This window comes from Platalea leucorodia (assembly GCF_965183815.1).
Source record: "Platalea leucorodia genome assembly, chromosome: W".
In the NCBI taxonomy this organism is placed as follows: domain Eukaryota; kingdom Metazoa; phylum Chordata; class Aves; order Pelecaniformes; family Threskiornithidae; genus Platalea; species Platalea leucorodia.
This window is the reverse complement of record NC_138859.1, coordinates 36,092,191-36,110,597: the sequence shown is the minus strand read 5'-3', so window position 1 is coordinate 36,110,597 and position 18,407 is coordinate 36,092,191. Positions and strand designations below refer to the sequence as shown.

The window sequence follows — 18,407 nt, the reverse complement described above, 5'->3', positions numbered from 1 at the left end:
AAGAAAAGTCAGCTAAAAAGAAAAAAGACTGAAAATATTTTAATATTTCAGCCCTAGAATCAAGAGAGTTTTGTGTATAGCTTGTATCAGGTAGACATTGCAAAGTGGAATTAAAATAAACCTATAGGGCTACTGTTTGTCCAGTCAGATCAATCTCATGTTCTCTTATCTAGTCCTTAAAATACTGTAGCAAAACCCACCTCCCCCAAAACAAAAAAACAACCACAACAGAAAAAAAAAAAAAAACAACAAAAATACAAACCCAGAACACTTCTAGTTGAAGGTTCAAGACAAACTGCCTGAACAAAAACTAATCACTTGTGTTTGGACTATTCGTTGTCATGTTAAATGCAATTCTGAAGCAATACTATTTTTGCACAAAACACATGGTTAGCAGTCACCTGACCCTCTCAACAGCCTCTCTCAACCAGCTGCAGCAGACTGACTCAGTAGCCTTGACCAGGCTAAAGCCACTTATACACTTCCTCCTCCCCCTTTGCTGTATTCGACTTTTCCTCCTTCACAACCATCACCTCCTGCCTGTGCTAAACCAATCTCAGTAATGCAAAGCAAAGCTGCAACTACAGAGAACTTAAAGAGACACTACTCGAAAGTAATTTTCCTTCCAATTATTTTGCACCTATATCTGCAAGTAATGTATAACGTTATAATATCTGAAGGAAATAATCCTAAAACCCTGCTCAACCAAACACTGTTTATTGTCCCACCACTGCCACTATATTTACTGTGGGCATTTGACTGCATGTGCTACATTGTCAGTTTTCAGCATTTCTCATGTGCACTGTCAAGTTTTTCCCAGTCTGAAGTCTTTTATTATTTTATTTTCTTCCTGTGTATGCTTAAATAAAGAAATCCTTACATAGTTTTAACAGATTTTATTTATATTTTACATATCATAGTGCCAACACCTAAAAAGTAGTTCTTGCAGACTATTTCAGCATTAGCCAATTTTGACAAAGTTCTAGCGTTTGGTGTCCCTTTTACACGCGCACACACACGCACGCACGCGCGCGCGCGACGACCGTTTGGTTTCTTCTAACACCTTTGCTGTTTTTTTTTTAAACGGACGAAAAATAAACGAAACGATGAACACACCACTGCTTTCCCCTGTCTCTTGAAACACAATATCCCTCGCAGGTAATCCCCTCCTTCTGCTTGCAGTAACCCCATTTTAACTCCCGGAGAACAATGTACTTCACTCCGTGCCCCCTCCCCGGCCAGACTGCTGCCCGCACCCCGGGCCCGGACACGGCCGGCAGGGCCAGCCAGGCGGAGAAGAGGAAGACAAACGGGGAGGGGGCAGGAAGAAAAGTTGGGAGCCAGAGAGTCATAAAGCAGCGGTGGGAGGCTCCCGATGCCCCCGCCCCCGCCCCCACCCGGCGGCAGCACCGTCCCCAGCAGCCAGGCTGAGGCTCTTTGTTATCAAACTTGTCCCAAAACCTTGCGCTGCCACAAATACCCCCTGGCCCCGCTGGGGCCAGGAGGAAGGGGCGCCAAGCGCACTCTTCCGTCCTCGCCCTAGCGCGCCGACGGCTCAACGGTCGCCCTCCCTGACCTCACATCCCGCCGCGCTGAGGAGCGGGGGAAGGGGGGCGATGGTCTCCGCCAGCACGACCTATGCTTCCCTCCTTCCCACTCACCCAGCCCCTGCCGGCCCCTCCTGTCCCGCCACCTCTCCCGCCACGGGGCGCTGAGGGACCCCTTCCCGGACCCTTCTCGCCCGCGACGCAGAGGGCAGCCCCGATCGCCCCCCTCCACATCGCCCCTAGCCCCCGTGTCGGGCCTCCCTGCCCACCGCAGTGCGAGAGCCAGGTCCCCCGCGGCCCAGCTCCTCCCTGCCTCCCACCGCCCCGGCCCATTCCCGCCCGGTCCCTTCAGCTCCCCACGAGCTCCCCCCTCCTTTCCCGGAGCGCGCACCCGGCCATATCGCCCGCGAGCAGGAAAGTTACGTTGTGCAAAGGTATGTGCGTGTGTAGGCGCCCGGTCAGGCAGATTGTACTCACTTCTCCCTGGCCTGGCTGTCGGACGGGACGCTGCTGTTGCTCTTGCCTTTGCTGTACATGCCTGCAGAGAGCTCTGACTGTCACGCACCTGTCAACCCATCACAGCCTCCCCAGGAACAGCCCCGTCACCATGGAGACGCTGCCACACACACACACACACACACACACACCATTGGCCCGCCGCGCAGGAGGGCACACCCTCCGCGCGGTGATTGACAGGCAGGGAACAGGACAGCCTGCTTCCTCCTCCTCCCTCTCGCTCTCCCCACCCTCTCGGCTCCTCCTCCTCCTCCTCCTCCTCCTCCTTCTTCTTCCTCCCTCCCCTCCCCCTCTTGCGCTCTCCCTTCCCCGGTGCAAGGGGGAATTAGAAACGGTTCTAGAAGGATTTTAAACAACTCGCTGTTCCGAGCGCGCGCTACCCGCCCTCCGTTGCTACCGGCGAGGGAGAGCACGAAGGAGAGAGGGAAACTGCGGACTGGACTCCGCAGCTAGCACCACCAGGCAGCTCCCAGTCTCCCCGTTGTTCAGCTAGCTGCACAGGCCACTGCGCCTGCCGCCCTCCCGGGCACCCCTTCCCCGCTCCTAGCCCATTCATAGAATCATAGAATCGTTAAGGTTGGAAAAGACCCTTAAGATCATTGAGTCCAACCGTTAACCTAGCACTGCCAAGTCCACCACTAAACCATGTCCTCAAGCACCACATTACCCGTCTTTTAAATACCTCCAGGGATGGGGACTCAACCACTTCCCTGAGCAGCCTGTTCCAATGCTTGACCACTCTTTCAGTGAAGAAGTTTTTTCTAATATCCAACCTAAACTTCCCCTGGCACAGCCTGAGGCCATTTCTTCTTGTCCTATCGCTTGTTACTAGGGAGAAGAGACCGACCCCCACCTCGCTACAACCTCCTTTCAGGTAGTTGTAGAGAGCAATAAGGTCTCCCCTCAGCCTCCTCTTCTCCAGACCAAACAACCCCAGTTCCCTCAGCCGCTCCTCATAAGACTTGTTCTCTAGACCCTTCACCAACTTCGTTGCCCTTCTCTGGACACGCTCCAGCACCTCGATGTTCTTCTTGTAGTGAGGGGCCCATAAATGAACACAGTATTCAAGGTGTGGCCTCACCAGTGCCGAGTACAGGGGCACTATCACTTCCCTAGTCCTGCTGGCCACACTATTCCTGATACAGGCCCTCTTGGCCACCTGAGCACACTGCTGGCTCATGTTCAGGCGGCTGTCAACCAACACCCCCAGGTCCTTTTCTGCCAGGCAGCTCTCCAGCCACTCTTCCCCAAGCCTGTAGCATTGCATGGGGTTGTTGTGACCCAAGTGCAGGACCCGGCACTTAGCCTTGTTGAATCTCATACAGTTGGCCCCGGCCCAACGATCCAGCCTGTCCAGGTCCCTCTGCAGGGCCTTCCTGCCCTCCAGCAGATCAACACTCCCACCCAACTTGGTGTCATCTGCAAACTTACCGAGGGTGCAACTCAATCCCCTCGTCCACATCATCAATGAAGATATTGAACAGGACCAGCCCCAACACTGAGCCCTGGGGAACACCACTTGTGACTGGCCGCCAACTGGATTTGACTCCATTCACCGCCACTCTCTGGGCTCGGCCATTTTGCCAGTTTTTAACCCAGCGCAGAGTGCCCTTATCCAAGCAATGAACAGCCAGCAGCCAGATTCAACCTGCTGTGGAGTGTGGTGCGCCCCCCATCCCCCGCAGGCTGGGGGCGCAGCCGGCACGGAGTCACCTCTGCCACCCCCCTGGGATCTAGAGCGGCCCTGCGGCTGCCTCTGTCCCTCTCCTCCCCTCCACCCCAACTGCCATCGGCATCCACAGTGACCCCACTCCCTGCAGAAGTCCCCTCAGCAGCTGCAGAGCCCTGACACCCAGCCCTAAACTACCTTAGGGTCTGCCACCCCTTTTGTGCCTCCTCTGGCCTCCTCCTGCACCATGTGGAGGCCTGCACCAAGCCTTGGCACTGCAACACCCTTGCCCGTGTGCCCTCTTAGCACCTCAGAGGCCTCTTCATGGGCCCTTCCACCTAGACCCCTTCGTGCTGGGCTTCAAATCCTCTTTTAGTACTCACAAGTACTCCCCAAGCTATGGCACATGCTAATTCTGTCAGACCCCAAACTACTTAAGCACCTATGTCTGCCCTCCCACAGAAATCTGCTCAGCTCCTACATTCCTTGAGCACCAAAGCTCAAACCCTTCTTCTAGCACAGCTAGGAAGGGTAGGGACAAGCTGAGAGTGTGTTCCCTATCACAGTAGGGATACTGATTCAAAACAGTATGTCTTAGAAAAGCTAAAAAATAAAACAAACCACCAAAATCTAAAGATTTTTTTAAAGGTACATTTCAAATAATTGCATGCTCCTGAGAGGTGATAGGAAGACAGAAACCACTGCTACCATTTATTACTTGGGGTTTTTTAAGTACCCCCAAGTTTCAAGACTTTTGTTGTTGCTACTCAAGTATAATCCCAAATTTTTCAGATTTTGATACATGTTTATCTTTATAAATATATGACTAATCCTGTAAATCTACTCTTGTTTGTAACCCAAGGGGGCTTTTAGTGTTTAATGTCAAGCACTCAGAGTGCTTCTTAGTCAGGCCACATTGTAAATTGTTAGGAAAATCTCATTCCCTAACTGTTGTAGCAATTAGTCTTTATAGTATGAAATTGTATGAACTTTCTTAATATATATATATAGTTTACATTGTATACTGCATAGTCATGGTTAAGTAAGCATAACTAAAGGATTCCAGCTCATTGCAAGGAGGAGGATGACAGCACCCACCCTGAAGAAAAAAGGATACCCCTTGACTACCGAGATAATGCCAGCATCCTAACCCCTCTAACACCTCTGTGAAACCCTTCCATTATCTGGCATCATAGATAAGTAACTGTAGCAAGACTGCCTCCAGGGACGTTTAGATCAAGAAAGAAGCAGATGGATGATGATGCCACAGAATTATAGTTACTTTGCAAAACAGTAGTATGTGTGTGTTAAGTAGTGATTAGTCAAATCATGTTGTATCTGAACACTTGAAAGGTATAAGAACCATGTGTAAAACCACACTCGGTGTGCCTCAGTTTGAATGGGACACCTCATGTGCATGAATAAAGAATTACTCTTGTAATTCTATACTTTGCATCCTAGCCTCTCTCCTCAGTTGGCACAGGCCAGTTGCAAAATTTTTGTGACAAAATATACCCACCTCCCCATTGTGCTTGCAGGCAAAGGTCTCTAACAATAATTGCCACACAAAATTTGAGGAGGGAAGTTGTATAAGACATAGACCACCAGCATCAGCTTATCATTGTTAGAGCTGCAGAAAAAAATATCCTCTGGATTTTGAGCTGCTAGAATGAAAGAAACGATTGGTCAGGTGAAATTGGTTTGGGGGGATTAAGAGTATTAATGAGTGACTGGAACAAATTAGTGACAGAGTAGTAGAGACAACAGGAAGGAGTAAAATGATTGAGAGTCCTACATCCTTGTAGTTACACAAGTACAGCTCCCTATCATAGACACTGTTTGTGTGGGATTTATGCTTTTGCAGCTCACTGTAAAAATTTATCAGATTAAAGCATACCACAACAAAAGCCATTTTATACCAAAGTTGTTTGTCTGTCCTAGACTTTTGCCCCACTATATCTTTTTATATTAACAGGTCAGTGGGAGAGAAGTTGAAAGAAGTGTATTAGGCTGTCTATTCAACCAGCTGACAGTACTCACCCCAGGCCTCCACATCCAGGCTCCTGCTTACTTGCAAGTTACATCACTGAAACCAGAGAAAGAAAGACAAGCAAGGTGGCAGCAAAGAGTTATGGTGTGGTTAGAAAGAAGTGGAAAATGAAAGAAGAAAATGAGCAAGAACATGGAATGGAAGGATAAGATAAGCTAACAAAGGGAAAAAAGGAAGTGTAAATGGCCATAGGTGAGAACAGAAAAAAGGAAGCAAAGTCCAGGAATAATGCACAATGACTTTGGGTGATAAAGAGTGAAGAGTGAACTAAAGGGACACATTTTGACCTCATTTATACCAAATAATATTTACATATATTGTATCATGGAGTTCACATGAGGGCTAGTCATGTGACTGATTTTATTCAATGTGAATATGGGTAGCAAAAATGACAGAAAGAAAGGCAGAGAATCAGGACAGAGAACAAAAAAGGACTTGGGTTGTGAGTAAAATATAAGAGTAGCTGAGGGAAAAAAAGAGTGAGCATGGATATTCCTAGGCAAATGCTAGAAGGATAGTTGATTATTATAATTGATTATTATTATAGTTGATTATTATAGTTGATTATTTTGATATTATATTGATATTGATATTGATATTATTTGATATTATTTGATATTATTTTGATTATTATAGTTGATTATTATAGTTGATTATTATTATAGTTGATTATTATAGTTGATTATTTTGATATAAGATCATCAAAACTTTGGGTTTTTAAACTATGGAAGAACCTTCAAGACACAAGGTATGCTGGGGCCTGATAGGATCCACCTGTCCTGATGGGGAAAACACATCTTTGGGCATAAGCTGATGGGACTGATTGAGAGGGCTTTAAACTAGGATCAATGGGGGAAGGGGATACCAACAGGAGATCTGACAGTAAGCCAAGGGTTGGCATGGCACCGCCCGAGGGTGGCAATGGTAGTGGGAACATTTACACTGCTCCTGGGGGCACGGAGGGCTCCAGAGCACATCTGAAATGCTTGTACACCAACGCACGCAGTTGGAGGGCTACAGGCTGTTCAGGAGGGATAGGCAGGGCAGGCGAGGTTGAGGTGTTGCACAATACATAAGGGAGAGGTTTGACTCTACAGCCCTTACAGTTAGGGATGATGTGGTTGAGAGCCTCTGGGCGAGGATCAGGGGGATGGAAGACAAAGGAGATGTTGTAGTGGGTGTCTACTAGCGGTCGCCCAGCCAGGATGATAGCACTGATGAGTTATTCTATAGGCAATTAGGAGAAATCTCTGGATCGGTAGCCCTTGTCCTTATGGGAGATTTCAACTTCCCAGACATCAGCTGGGAATGCCATACTGCTGTGACGAGCAGGTCTTGGAAATTCTTGAAGTTTGGAGGAGATAGATAACTTCTTGTCACAAGTACTCGGTGAGCCAACTAGGAAAGATGCCCTCCTAGACTTCTTGTTTATGACTAGAGAAGGACTCGTGGGGGATGTGATGGTAGGTGGCTCTCTTGGCCACAGTGATCGTGAAATGGTTGAGTTCAAAAGTTCTGGTATAATGAGAAAAAAGGAGAGCAGAGTTGCTACCCTGGACTTCAGGAGAGCAAATTTTAAGCTACTCAGGGAGCTAGTTAGCAGTGTCCCCTGGGAATCTGCTTTTGAGGGCTTAGGAGTCCACGAGTGCTGGTCAGTCTTTAAGAAGCACCTTTTAGAAGCACAGGAGCAGGCAATTCCACCGTGTCGAAAGTCAAGCAAGCAATGCTTGTGGATGAAGAAAAAGTGGAGGCATTCAACGTGTTTTTTGCCTCAGTCTTTAATAATACTGATAGACCTTGGGCTGCCTGGTCCCCTGAGTTGGAGGACCACGCGTGTGGGAACAGGGACTTTCCATTTGTGGACACTGAATGGGATGAATGGGTTCACAGTGCTCTGGGTGAAGAACTGGCTGAACAGCAGGGCTCAAAGGGTTGTAGTGAATGGGGCTACATCTGGCTGGCGACCAGTCACCAGCAGTGTTCCTCAGGGCTCAATTCTAGGGCCAGTTCTGTTCAATATATTTATCAATGATCTGGATGCAGGAGTTGAATGCACCGTTAGCAAGTTTGCTGATGATACCAAACTGGGAGGTGCTGTTGACTCTCTTGAGGGAGAAGATGCCTTGCAGAGGGATGTAGATAGATTGGAGCATTGGGCAATCATCAGTGGCATGAAATTTAACAAGAACAAATGCCGGATCCTGCACCTGGGACGGAGTAATGCCGGCCACAAGTATACATTGGGAGAGGAGTGGCTGGAGAGCAGCCCTGCAGAAAGGGATCTGGGGGTGCTGGTTGACAGCAAGCTCAATAGGAGTCAGCAGTGTGCCCTGGCAGCCAAGAGGGAAAACCACATCCTGGGGTGCATCAAAACACAGTATAACCATCTGATCAAAAGAGGTGATGATTCCGCTGTATTTAGCATTGGTGCAGCCTCACCTTGAGTACCGTGTGCGGTTCTGGGCCCCACAATTTAAGAAGGATGTGAAGGTCCTTGAATGCATCCAGAGAAGGGCAACAAAGCTGGTGGAAGGGCTGGAAAGCATGTCCTATGGGGAGCGGCTGAGGACTTTGGGCTTGTCTAGTATGGAGAAAAAGAGGCTGCGGGGCGACCTCGTTGCTCTCTGCATTGCTCTCTCCTCTCTTCCTGAGGAGGGGAAGTGGAGAGGGAGGTGCTGATCTCTCCTCCCTGGTTTCCAGTGACAGGACGTGTGGGAATGGTTGAAAGCTGCATCAGGGGAGGTTCGGAGTGGACATTAGGAAGCATTTCTTTACCGAGAGGGTGGTCAAACACTGGAACAGGCTTCCTAGAGAGGTGGTTGATGCCCCAAGCCTGTCAGCTTTTAAGTGTCACTGCCACATTAAGAGAATCATGGAATAGTTTGGGTTGGAAGGGACCTTTAAAGATCATCTGGTTCCAACCCCCCTGCCATGGGCAGAAGCACCTTCCACTAGACCAGGTTGTTCAAAGCCCCATCCAATCTGGCCTTGAACACTTCCAGGGAGGGGGCATCCACAACTTCTCTGGGCAACCTGTTCCAGTGCCTCACCAGCCTCATAGTGAAGAAGAGGCATTTGGACGATGCCCTTAATAACATGCTTTAACTTTTGCTGAGCCCTGAAGTGGTCAGGCAGTTGGACTAGATGATCATTGTAGGTCCCTTCCAACTGAAATAGTCTATTTTATTCTATCATTGCAATCTTGAGTACCATTTTCATCTAAATATTTGCTTGCCTTAGTGGAACAGATGCTATCACCCTGTCAGATATGTTGACTATCTCTTTTCTGAGGCTTTATAATTCCACCAAATAGCCATAGGATCAGCACTGCTTTCACATGAAATTGGTAACAATAGTGAAGTCATTCCTTGGCTAAGGAATCTTCTTTGGGTCTTCATTTTTTGCTGCAGAATCTCTTGTTGGTATATATGAAACAATTTTGTTTTCCTCAGTAATTTTGATTGATTTCTTTGTGCTTTGAGGTGTGGAGGGTTATTTTGAGACGACGGCTATGTCAATGTTGTGTCGGTCTTGTATGGGGAAAAGTATTTCTCGAAAAGAACAATGTTGAAGTGTTTCCTAAAAGTTAGATGAGATTGTCCTTTGGGTATTCATTCCATAACACAATTTTCACAGCTGAAAATGCTTTGTTCTTATTTTTCATTATTTGTATTTTTGTGATTTATGTTGATCTGAAGGACTGCAAATATCTGGAATGTTCATAGATTGAATTATGATTTTGGGGACTAATCCAGGCAGACTGGAATGAACTTTGAGAGGGTAGGAATGGACACTCACAAATGACCAGGATGAGTCTGCCCCCAATAACAATTTTGTTGCAAGATCTACACAATGTAAAGGTGCTTCTCCTGACAGGTCTGGTTCCCAGACTACCATTAATATTCAGGTGATGAGTTTATAACTTTGCTTAGAGATCCTTCAGTGGAAAATATAGAAATAGTGCTAGTATTTATTGTGAATATGAAAAAATAGAGCACAAAAAGGAATAAAGGACTCATAGGACTTGTAGATTTGCGAGGCTAAAGTTACAACTGCATTTGCAAGAATGCTATCATGTATTATCTATCAATACCGTGCAAACAAAACATCATGTGGATACTAAAGTTAATAAACAGATAATTTAAATGAAAACATTTGAATAGTCTTATGAAGCTTTATGTGCCATTAGTTCTTTTTAAAAATATTTATACTTATATAATATCTCTATCTTTTCCCTTGCTCAAATCATTTTGAGCATAAACACTACTCTTAGCAGCAGCAATTGTATCTTATTAGGCCAATATTATAATTAATGAAATTTGAGGCACATATCAGAGATCCAATGTTTGTTAAAAAGGGGGATGAAGGGATGGCTGTACTTTAAAGCTTCTCAGTCCAACCGTGGAAAGGAATCCACAATGTATTTTTACAATTATATATAATCTCTTACATAATACTGATTGATTACTTCTTAGGTTTTAAAGAGCACTGGGCTTTGTGTATGAGAGTGTGTATTGGGTTTGTGTGGCAAGGTTTTGGCAGCAGGGAGGGGCTGCAGGGGTGTCTTCTGTGAGAAGATGCCAGAAGCTTCCCCTATGTTGCACAGAGCCAGTTCCAGTCAGCTCCAAAATGGACCCACCACTGGCCAAAGCTGAGCCAATCAGCGAGGGTCGTAGCGCCTCTGTGATAACATATTTAAGAAGGGGTACAACTGCTGCGCAACAGCAGATGGGAGAGGAGTGAGAATATGTGAGAGAAACAACTCTCTCTGCAGACACCAAGGTCAGTGAAGAAGGAGGGGGAGGAGGTGCTCCAGGTGCCGGAGCAGAGATTCCCCTGCAGCCCATGGAAAAGACCATGGTGAAGCAGATATCCACACTGCAGCCCATGGAGGACCATGGTGGAGCAGATATCCACCCTGAAGTCCATGGAGGACCCCATGCCAGAGCAGGTAGATGTGCCCTGAAGGAAGCTGTGACCCTGGGGAGAGGCCATGCTGGAGCAGGCTCCTGGCAGGAACTGCGGCCCCATGGAGAGGACCCCACACCAGAGCAGGTTTTCTGGCTGGATCTGTGGCCCTGTGGGTGACCCATGCTGAGGCAGTCTGTTCCTGCAGGACTGCACCCTGTGGAAAGGACCCATGCTGGAGCAGTTCATGAAGGACTGCATCCCGTGGGAGGCACACAATGCTGGAGCAGGGGAAGAGCGTGAGGAGGAAGGAGTGACAGAGACAACACATAATGAAATGACCACAACCCCCATTCCCCATCCCCCTCTGCTGCTCGGGGCGGGGGGGGGGGGGGGGGGGGATAGAGGAGTCAGGAGTGAAGTTGAGCCTGGGAAGAAGGGAGGGGGGGGAAGGTGCTTTTAGATTTGTTCTTATTTCTCATTATCCTACTCTGATTTTGATTGGCAATAATTTAATTTCCCTGAGTAGAGTCTGCTTTGCCCGTGACAGTAATTGCTGAGTAATCTCCCTCTCCTTACCTCGACCCATGAGTTTTTTGTCGCATTTTCTCTCCCCTGTCCAGTTGAGGGGGGAGTGATAGAGCAGCTTGGTGGGCACCTGGCAGCCAGCCAAGGTCAACCCACCGCAGAGTGTTGACCAGCTAAGCTACTGAAAAGGGCTGGTTTGGGCTGGATTTTTTTTAAAAACTTTTTAATACAGAAAGCTGAAATTATTCAATTATTACAAGATTTTGCTTTTGTTTGGATGTGTATGAACATTTTTCTGGAAACTGAATCTTATTCTTGAAGTCTTTATCATTTTAAAACATATGTTATCATCACCCTGTCTGAGATATAGGATAGCTACAAACTGTTGTTTGTTTTTTTTTTATCTTACTGTAGCTAGTTACATTATGGATTAATGTTAAGAATGTCTGCAGTGAAACATTACTTGTATAGCTGTATAACAGTTAATTAAACAATATAACTTATAGAATCATGACTTTCCTCATATACTTACAGTAATATATACAATCAATATATAGTTCTGCCCACTGTGTTGATTTTCAAAATCATAAATTAATCTAGCTGTCACATTTCAGACAGCTTTTAACAAGGGCCTATTCAAGAATTTAAGTCATGAAATGGTACTCCCTTATTTTAATTCTAGTTATATATAGTTATTGTTATGTAGCTGGAAAGATTTTTTTGACAAGATATCATGGAAAAGAAGCTTTTGCTTTGTCTTTTTCAACGGGTATGTGACTAGGCAGATTTGAAGCTCTTCTTAAGAATCCTTCTATAGGATGTTTAATATTTCTATGGAGTGGATGCTTAATATTTGTATGGAGTTTCTAACTATGAACCTCATTCTGCAATTTTCATTCTCATGCCATAGAGATGGATAAGAATTGCTTAGGTGAGTGAGATGAGTCCTAAATCGTTATTGAAGAATGAAGATAGGAGAAATACTTTGTTCAGAAGTGTAAAACAAAAGTTTTATTTGTCCCTGCCTTCCAGTTGGAAGGAAATAAAAGCCTGGTAAATACAGCTCAGTGTTAGTGAGAGCAGTACAGTAAGAGAAGTCTCAAAGAAAGGCTCATTAATAACCAGTTTGTCACAAAGATCTCCTGTAAACATGACGTGCTCTTTCACTCCATAATATCTTTTATAGGTGTTTCTGCAGTACCACTGGAAGGGGTCTCTACCACCACATACAGTTAATACTGCTCTGCAATGTTTGGTTGCCTGAACTCTTTCCTGCTAAAGGACACTTGTCCTGTGAGCAGCTGGGGACATCTTTCAGCACAGAGCTACAGGACAGGGAGAAGAGAAGTACTTCTATACCCTGAAACTGGAAGAATTTGCAATCTGCTACAATTCCTTCTGGAACACAGTGTGTCCTTGCTTTCTCACTCTCATTCTCTTACGAAACTTAAGTTATGGCCATGCTTCCTATTTACATTTTCTTTTTTCAATGAGAACCATGACTACAATTTCCTTCCATCTTTGGGGAGGAAGCAGGGATTCTTTGCAGCCTCATGTTACATAGTTCATCCATGAAAGGGCCAGATAAATCTGAATATATTTAGCTTAGAAATAAAACTTGTGTACTGGTTTTGGCTGGGATAGAGTTAAATTGTATGGGGCTATGTTTTGGATTTGTGATGAAAACAGTGTTGATAACACAGGGATGTTTTAGTTATTGATGAACAGTGCTTACACAGAGTCAAGGCCTTTTCTGCTCCTCACACTGCCCCACCAGCGAGTAGGCTGGGAGTGCACAAGAAGTTGGGAGGGGACGCAGCCAGGACAGCGGACCCTAACTGACCAAAGGGCTATTCCATACCATATGATGTCATGGTCAGTAATAAAACTAGGAGGGGGGAGGTTGGTGGGGGGTCTGCTGCTCAGGGACTGGCTAGGCATTGGTTGGTTGGTGGTGAGCAATTGTTTTCATTTGCATCACTTGTTTTTCTTGGGTTTTATTTTCTTCTCTCTTTGTTGGTTTTTTTCCTTACTTTTTTTAAAATTTATTTTTAATTATTAAACTGTCTTTATCTCAGCCCATGAGTTTTTCTCACTTTTACCCTTACGATTCTCCCCCCTCATCCTACTGGGGGGGAGTGAGCAATCAGCTGTGTGATGCCGACCAGTGTTAAACCACAACAACTTGATAAGAATAAAACCATCATTGGTTTATTACTCTCACTGACAATGATATGTGATAAAGACAGGGAGATCACTCACCAATTACCGTCACAGGCAAAACACTTGACTTGGGGAAAATTAATTTAATTTATTGCCAATTAAAAATTGAGTAGTATAGTGAGAAACAAAACCCAAACTAAAACATCTTCCCCCATCCCTCCCTTCTTCCCAGGCTCAACTTCACTCAAGACTCTTCTACCTCCTCCCCCCGAGTGGCACAGGGGGATGGGGAATGGGGGTTGTGGTCAGCTCATAACACTTCATCTCTGCTGCTCTTTCTTCCTCATGCTCTTCCCCTGCTCCAGTGTGGGGTCCCTCCCACAGGATACAGTCCTTCACGAACTTCTCCAATGTGGGTCCTTCCAAGAGGCTGCAGTTCTTCAAGAACTGCTCCAGCGTGGGACCTTTTCACAGGGTGCAGTCCTTCAGGAACGGACTGCTCCAGCATAGGTCCCCCACGGGATCAGAGGTCCTGCCAGAAAGCCTGCTCCTGCATGGACTCCTCTCCACGGGCTGCAGTTCCTGCCAGGAGCCTGCTCCAGCATGAGCTCTTGCGGTGGGTTCACCTTGGCTGGATGCCAGGTGCCACCAAGCCGCTCTATCACTCCGCTCCTCAGCTGGATAGGGGAGAGAAAATATAATGAAAAGTTCGTGGGTCGAGTAAAGTAATAGCAGACTTAGAAAAGTGGAACGTTATTTCCAGAACCCACTCCCCATACAATGCACCCGTCTGGCCAGTCCAAAAGCCAGACAGGAGATGGCGCCTGGCAATTGACTATGCCAACACAGCTCCGCTAACGGCTGCAGTACCTAATATAACAAGCAGCCACAACCCATGGATGGCAGTGCTAGATATGAAGGATATGTTCTCTATGGTCCCCTTGCAGGAGAAGGATAAAGAGAAATTTGCTTTTACTTGGGAAGGTCAACAATACACCTTTAACAGACTCCCACAGGGGTATAAATATTCACCTACAATTGCTCATGCTGCGCTTGCTGAACTCTTACAAACAGTCTCACTCCCTCAAGATGTGAATCTGTACCAATATATAGATGATATCCTAATCGGAGGGACCTCCTCTGAAAAGGTGGGGGAAGCGGCAGCAGCAGTGTGGCAAGCACTACACAAAGCAGAAGTTGAAATTCCACCCGAAAAATGTCAGGGACCAAGTAGAGAAGTAAAATTTTTAGGTACCTGGTGGATTGCAAGTAGTGCAGCAATCCCACCAGACACCCTAAGTAAAATAAAACAATTGCAGGTACCCCAATCTAGGAAGAAATTACAACAACTTATGGGTACTTTAGGGTACTGGAGGAAACACATACCTGGATTTTCTATCATTGCTTGCCCACTGTACTCACTTTTACGAAAGGGAAAACCCTGGGAGTGGAACCCAGAGCATGAGGAGGCAGTCAAAACTCTAATACGGGAATTAAAGACATAACAGTCACTGGGGCCAGTACACCCCCGCGACCCTATTATCACAGAACAGGTTTTTGCAGAACATGGTACTTCTTGCAATCTATTCCAGACCAGGCGAAGCGGGCCAAAAAGACCTCTGTTTAGCTCAATTGCATTTAAAGAGACAGAGATATTCCGAGTGGGAAAAAGGACTTTTGTCTTTAGTCTGAGCAGTTAAACAAGTTGAGCCACTAAGGGGTAACCTCTCTGGAAAATCCCTGCTGAGATTTGTAATGTTTTCCCTTTCCAGGAACAATGATACCGGGAATGATGCCAGCACACCTCCCCTGGAGATCGGGTTAACCATTGGAGGACTGCTCATCCTTCTCGCAGGAGTAATCATCGCCAGCATGAACTAAATTCAGTTTACATGTCGAGAAGCTCGATGCACGGGGTGGAGACACTCACTTCCTTTATTTATGCTAATCAATACAGTAACTGTAGTACATTCTGCACCATACATGCTTCTCAGTTGTGGGTGCAATCTACTGTAACAGCAATTATAAGGGAAGGCGATGAGGGCACCTTGCCCACTGAGATTCAAAAGGTAATTTGGGATAATGTGACTCAATTTGAAAAGGATTTCCAGTCTTGGCAGTATTTAGTCAATTTCACTTATGAACCCACCAACAGTAAAGCCACAGCTTTTGTTTTAACAATACACAATGCTTCGATATACACCATGTACCCAATCAATGCGCTGGGATTAAATCAACATGAATCCTCTATCTGTTAGAACATAGAGAATGGGCCCAACAAAATGGGAACAAATGGCAAACCATTGATGTTGATGCATGTGTTGTATGGGAAAAACAGGGATTTATTTCTGAGAGTAACACCATCAAAATCCCAAGACATTTGTCTTGACACTGAACAAGATGTCTGTCATTTTGAAATATATCCCGATCAAACCCCTGAAACTGTACTTGTATGTGTTGGAAACGGATGTGTTTGTATGAGAATCCTTTGTGGTTCTATATTTATAGACAACACCACTGTAGATATATACAATCACTCAAATATCTGTATTTGTAATTTTACTGAAATTATGGGATGCGACTTTAACTGTTCAGCTCCTGTCACATCCCACCAATTGTTATGATCTAACTATACATCGTATCAAGATTTATTGCCTACCCCCATTGGAATGAATCTCACATTAGTGAGAAAACTGCTGTAACACAATGACCTGAGTCAATTGCTAAAATGAATTCGGAACAACGGACAAAAACCCCTAATTACTGTCCATCACGATGCAGAGGAGATACACCATGTCCTGGAAAGAGTGAAGAATGATGGAGAACATCACTGGTGGGAAACTCTTTTTGGATGGTCCCCAACAGCAACTGGAACTTTGAATTTGATGTTACATCCTGTTGTAGTTTTGTTAGTTCTGACTTATTGTGTTTATTGCTTATAGTCTTTCAGTATATAATGAAACAAATTATGTTAATCCAACATGTAAAACATATGCAAGCAACTGATTCTGTATGTGCAATGATATATAACTAGCATTAGTTGTAATGCTTAAGCTAAGCAACTCATCAAATAATTGTACCCTTACCACTGATCTGCAATATGCCACATATTTATGACATAGAGGCAAGAGGTAACTGTGCTACCACTCTATGAGTCGATAAAGTGGATTGACTGTAGTCACGGGGTGGAGTGTGACGGGTGCACTCGACTCCTTGACCAAACTGGTGGTAGTTTGGTTCAGGCTCCAGAAGAAGTAAAGGCCTAGGTCGTAACCGGGCCAAGAACTTCTCTAGTTCCAATCTGTTCTCTGAAAACCCCACACAGGAACAGGGTGACATGGTGAGCATTGATGTATATGAGCTTGGAAACTGGAACACCAATCATATGATTAACACATGAATAGTGGGTGGTTCTTCCAAGACTCATTTATCAAGGAACAAAGTAAGTTGTGGGTACAAGGAGTCTCATGCTTACCTTTTCCATCGCGTGTAATTTGACTATGAGCCTACCACTTTATTCCATAAATATGACAGCCTAAGTGAGCCTTCTTTGAGCTCTCCCTGCTAGGCAGATGGCTGCATGGCAGTGATCTCCCCTTGAGCTGGGATGCCTCTCAAGGTTGCTCCTCCTGCAGTCTTACCAACTGCAGATCTTTGGTAAGTGACCAATATCACACATAACCTTGTATTATAGTGCACCAAGATTTTGTCTTGGTAACTTTGATTTTGCATTGGTAACTTTGAATCATTATTATATACTCTGCAGTAAGTAACAGAGTGAACCTTGCCATCGAACTTTGTTAAGCCTCGCTTTTACAACATCATATTTCAATAAACCCACTTTTGCTGATACCTTTGGCAGTGGTTCTTTAAGTGGTCTAAATCACCTGCCCGTGACATATCCTCAACTTACTGAAGAGTTGCTAACTTTACGAAGTCAGGTAACAGGGCTCCAGTTCGTACAAGAACACTATGGGCCTTTGGGAGGGACAAAATGTACAAATTCCATCCTCACCTTCCTATTAAGGATTTTGTGCTTTTTGCTGTTCCCCTACCTCCTTCATATCTATACCACCTCCCTTTTAATTCCTTCTCTGAAACAGAACTTGTAGCTGTAAAAACTGTAAATATAGGGATAGTGCATGTGTAAATACTGCCAATAATATGCACAGTGTAGTGTGACTCCCCTGCAGGGGATACAGCTGCACTCCCAGGGATGCTCGGGACTTTTGGGGTTGTCCTATGCAGGGACAGGAGTTGGACTCGATGATCCTTGTGGGTCCCTTCCAACTCAGGACATTCTATGATTCTATGATTCTATGACTGTCCCTGATCCTGGCAGAGACTGTGAAGCAGCCGGAAGCCTCCAGACATGTCAGAGGAATACCGATGGGATGACCACAGTGGGACCCAGCACGAGAGCCTGTCTGCCCCATGCTGCCATTCTTGGCACTGCAGACTTAGGGCTTGTCCTGAGGGCATAGAGCTGTGGCAACCTTGCCTCTCTCGGGCTGTTGGATCTGGTATGATATATTTTCCTCTAACATATGAGACCCTATGACTGTTCACTCAATTCCTTCTCAGGTTTTGGCCTAACACACAGCTCATGGTAAGGTCTGATGTATGCCGGGAGCAGTGCCATTAGGTCAAAGCAAAAGCAACGTGTATGCAGGACACAATGGACAGGAAGGGATAAGGGCCATTCTGCCACCATTATCACCTGCAATTTGCTGTCTCCTGCAGCCATCAACCTTGCATATAAATTGTCTGGCATTTTCTTCAGAATCCACTACCTTATGAAAATGATATAGACCAAACTTCCAAGCTGGAAGGTATAAAACATCAGCTTATCCCAAAAGCTTTTGAAGCAGATCCAACAGCAGCCGAACTGCTGAGGCTTTCGTGCTTCCTGGTGTGATACAGGGGACACCTGCACTGTGATGGAAGAGGAAGGATGAACACTCTCACCATTGGCTAGGTAACTGTTTTGCTCATAGGCATGCAAGTTAGAAGTTATGAATTAGAG

At 45.6% G+C, this 18,407-nt stretch overlaps 1 protein-coding gene across 27 annotated transcripts in view; it reads right to left on the bottom strand.

Annotated features, from left to right (window-relative positions):
* Positions 1–2,102, bottom strand: part of LOC309601609 (single-stranded DNA-binding protein 2-like) — a gene marked incomplete at its 3' end in the record, with an annotated part of 225,153 nt that extends 223,051 nt beyond the window's left edge. For all 27 annotated transcript variants that reach the window (XM_082334722.1, XM_082334711.1, XM_082334736.1 and 24 more), the window contains exon 1: positions 2,025–2,102. In XM_082334722.1, the coding sequence (XP_082190848.1) occupies positions 2,025–2,083 (59 nt within the window). In that variant the 5' untranslated portion in view covers positions 2,084–2,102. The remainder of the gene's footprint in view (positions 1–2,024) is intronic.
* Positions 2,103–18,407: the final 16,305 nt, after the last annotated feature.